The 2,591-nt window shown below is 59.5% G+C and overlaps 1 protein-coding gene across 1 annotated transcript; it reads left to right on the forward strand.

Annotated features, from left to right (window-relative positions):
- Positions 1 to 281: 281 nt before the first annotated feature.
- On the forward strand, positions 282 to 2,193 carry TACSTD2 (tumor associated calcium signal transducer 2). The gene has a single exon (XM_019449116.2). It carries the CDS (start codon positions 522 to 524, stop codon positions 1,494 to 1,496), a length of 975 nt encoding a protein of 324 aa, XP_019304661.1. The 5' UTR covers positions 282 to 521; the 3' UTR covers positions 1,497 to 2,193.
- The last annotated feature ends 398 nt before the right edge of the window (positions 2,194 to 2,591 follow it).

Below are 2,591 nucleotides of genomic sequence, written 5' to 3' on the forward strand. Positions count from 1 at the left end.
GGAAACGGAGCGAGAAAGGCAACCGGATAGGGGACAAAAGCGAGACGACCTCGCACGAGACGACCCTACTTTTCAATGAAATCCCTAAGTATTCCCGTCCAGGAGGGCAGCCAGGACGCCCACGTAGGTCTGGCTGGAGGCCGCACCGACCGCGGCCCCTCCCCAGGTGGGGTCGGGCGGGCCGGAGGCGGGGCCCGCGCAGCCCGCAGGTGAGTATCGGTTTTCTTCTCCCGGGCTTTCGGTCCGGAGGAGGCGGGAGCAGCCACCGCTCCCCTGATCCTATCGCGGGCGGCGCAGGGCGGGCTGTGCCTTCCGTGGGACGGTGACGGGGGGCGGGATGTGTCACCCAAATACCAGAGGGTGAGTCGGCCGAACCAGCCGGGCAGGTCGGGCGGAGTATAAGAGCGGGAGGGAGCGGCCAGCGGCAGATGCCCGGAGACTGTCCCAGATCGGAGCCGGAGCCCCGCGGAGTCCCCAGCGCCTGATCCGCCCGCGTCCCGTCTGCGCTCCGCGTCCCCACCATGGCCCGGGAGCCGGGCCTCGCGCTGCCGTCGCTCCCGCTGCCGCTGCTGCTGTTGCTGCTCCTGGCGGCGGCGACCGGCCCTGCGGCCGCGCAGGACAACTGCACGTGCGCCACCAATAAGATGACCCTGTGCCGCGCGGACGGCCCCGGCGGCCGCTGCCAGTGCCACGCGCTGGGCTCGGGCTTCCCGGTGGACTGCTCCACGCTGACCTCCAAGTGCCTGCTGCTCAAGGCGCGCATGAGCACCCCCAAGAGCGGCCGCGCGCTCGTGCGGCCCAGCGAGCACGCGCTCGTGGACAACGACGGCCTGTATGACCCCGACTGCGACCACGAGGGCCGCTTCAAGGCCCGCCAGTGCAACCAGACGTCGGTGTGCTGGTGCGTGAACTCGGTGGGCGTGCGCCGCACGGACAAGGGCGACCTGAGTCTGCGCTGCGACGAGCTGGTGCGCACCCACCACATCCTCATCGACTTGCGCCACCGCCCGGCCGCCCGCGCCTTCAACCATTCGGACCTGGACGCCGAGCTGCGGCGGCTCTTCCGTGAGCGCTACCGACTGCACCCCAGGTTCGTGGCGGCCGTGCACTACGAGCGGCCCACCATCCAGATCGAGCTCCGGCAGAACGCGTCCGAGAAGGCCCCCGGCGACGTGGACATCGCCGACGCCGCCTACTACTTCGAGAGGGACGTCAAGGGCGAATCGCTGTTCCCGGGTCGCGGCGGCCTCGACGTGCGCGTGCGCGGCGAGCCCCTCCTAGTGGAGCGGACGCTCATCTACTACCTGGACGAGAAACCCCCAGAGTTCTCCATGAAGCGCCTCACGGCCGGCCTCATCGCCGTCATCGTGGTGGTCGTGGTGGCCCTCGTCGCCGGCGTGGCCGTCCTGGTGATCACCAACCGGAGGAAGTCGGGGAAGTACAAGAAGGTGGAGGTCAAAGAACTGGGGGAGTTGAGAAAGGAACCGAGCTTGTAGGTACCGGCGGGGCAGGGGGGCGTGTAGGGCGGGATACCCAGACCAAAGTGAGCCATGCTTCTTGACTCGTGGCCCAAAGGAGACATTTCTCTTTTCCAATTCCTGCGTCTCCCCACCCCATCAAGTCTAATAGATTCTGGGCTCAGGGTCACCTCTTTCTGACTTCTGCCTTCAGAGAAAGCATTTCTAAAATTCCTCCCCTTTGGGTCCAACAAGAAACCTGGCTCGAAGAGTTAAAGAAAGTGTGGCGCAGGGTTCTAAGAACCACGTGTCTGTATTACAGTCCAGCGTGGTTTGCAATCGATGTTGAAGGCTTAAATGCGCTTAGGTGGGGGGAATGGCGCTTTTATGGTCCTGGGTTAAGTTATTTGATTAGCTCCACCTGTGTCGTGGCCTTCCTGGTGAGAAGAGGATTTCGCCAACTGAGCCCGTGTCGTGTCCTCATTTGCTGTCGTTTGTATTACCGACCACATGTGCTTGTCACCGGGAAAGAAGCCTGTCTCAACTGCCTGAACACATTTGAGATGTCTTTTGAGGGCAGACTCTGCCCCCGAAACTCCGCGTCTGTGCTTCAGCCCGCCCTTATTTTAGCTGATATTAGTAATGTTTCTTTTGTAAAATGTTTGTACATATTTTGTCGTTGATAATGCCAATGTGATTTTTTTAAAACACAAATGTAATAAAATATGGAAAAGGCGCAGACCAAAAGATGGGAGTTTGTGAAAACTCGCTCCAGATTTATATCACTTTCAGGTCCTCTCATTTCCCTGGGCTCAGATTTCTCATTTCAAATCCTAACACCTTTTTTATTTTATTTTTTGCAGGAGCAGGCATTTCATTTTGCCTCTCCTGTTTTCCTGAGATGCATTAACAGGCTGGTTTAAATACTGTCTTTTCTAAATAAGATTGGAAGCCTCCCTCAGACTGCATAAGGGTGGGTCTGAAGGAGGCAGCTAGAATTAGCTGCTGTTGTAGGGAAAGGGGACCAGTTTTAGGTTTGCTCAAGAACCTCCAGTGGAGAAAGAAATGCGCTAGTTCTTTGAATGCCTGCCCTGCCTGAAGTAGTGGTATTATGTCCATTTAGCCCCTGGCAGT

This window comes from Panthera pardus, unplaced genomic scaffold, assembly GCF_024362965.1.
Source record: "Panthera pardus isolate Hobbes unplaced genomic scaffold, ASM2436296v1 HiC_scaffold_11, whole genome shotgun sequence".
Classification (NCBI taxonomy): domain Eukaryota; kingdom Metazoa; phylum Chordata; class Mammalia; order Carnivora; family Felidae; genus Panthera; species Panthera pardus.

Coding starts and splice junctions, on each gene's coding strand:
- TACSTD2 (XM_019449116.2), top strand. CDS start 522: ATGGCCCGGGAGCCGGGCCTCGCGCTGCCGTCGCTCCCGCTGCCGCTG.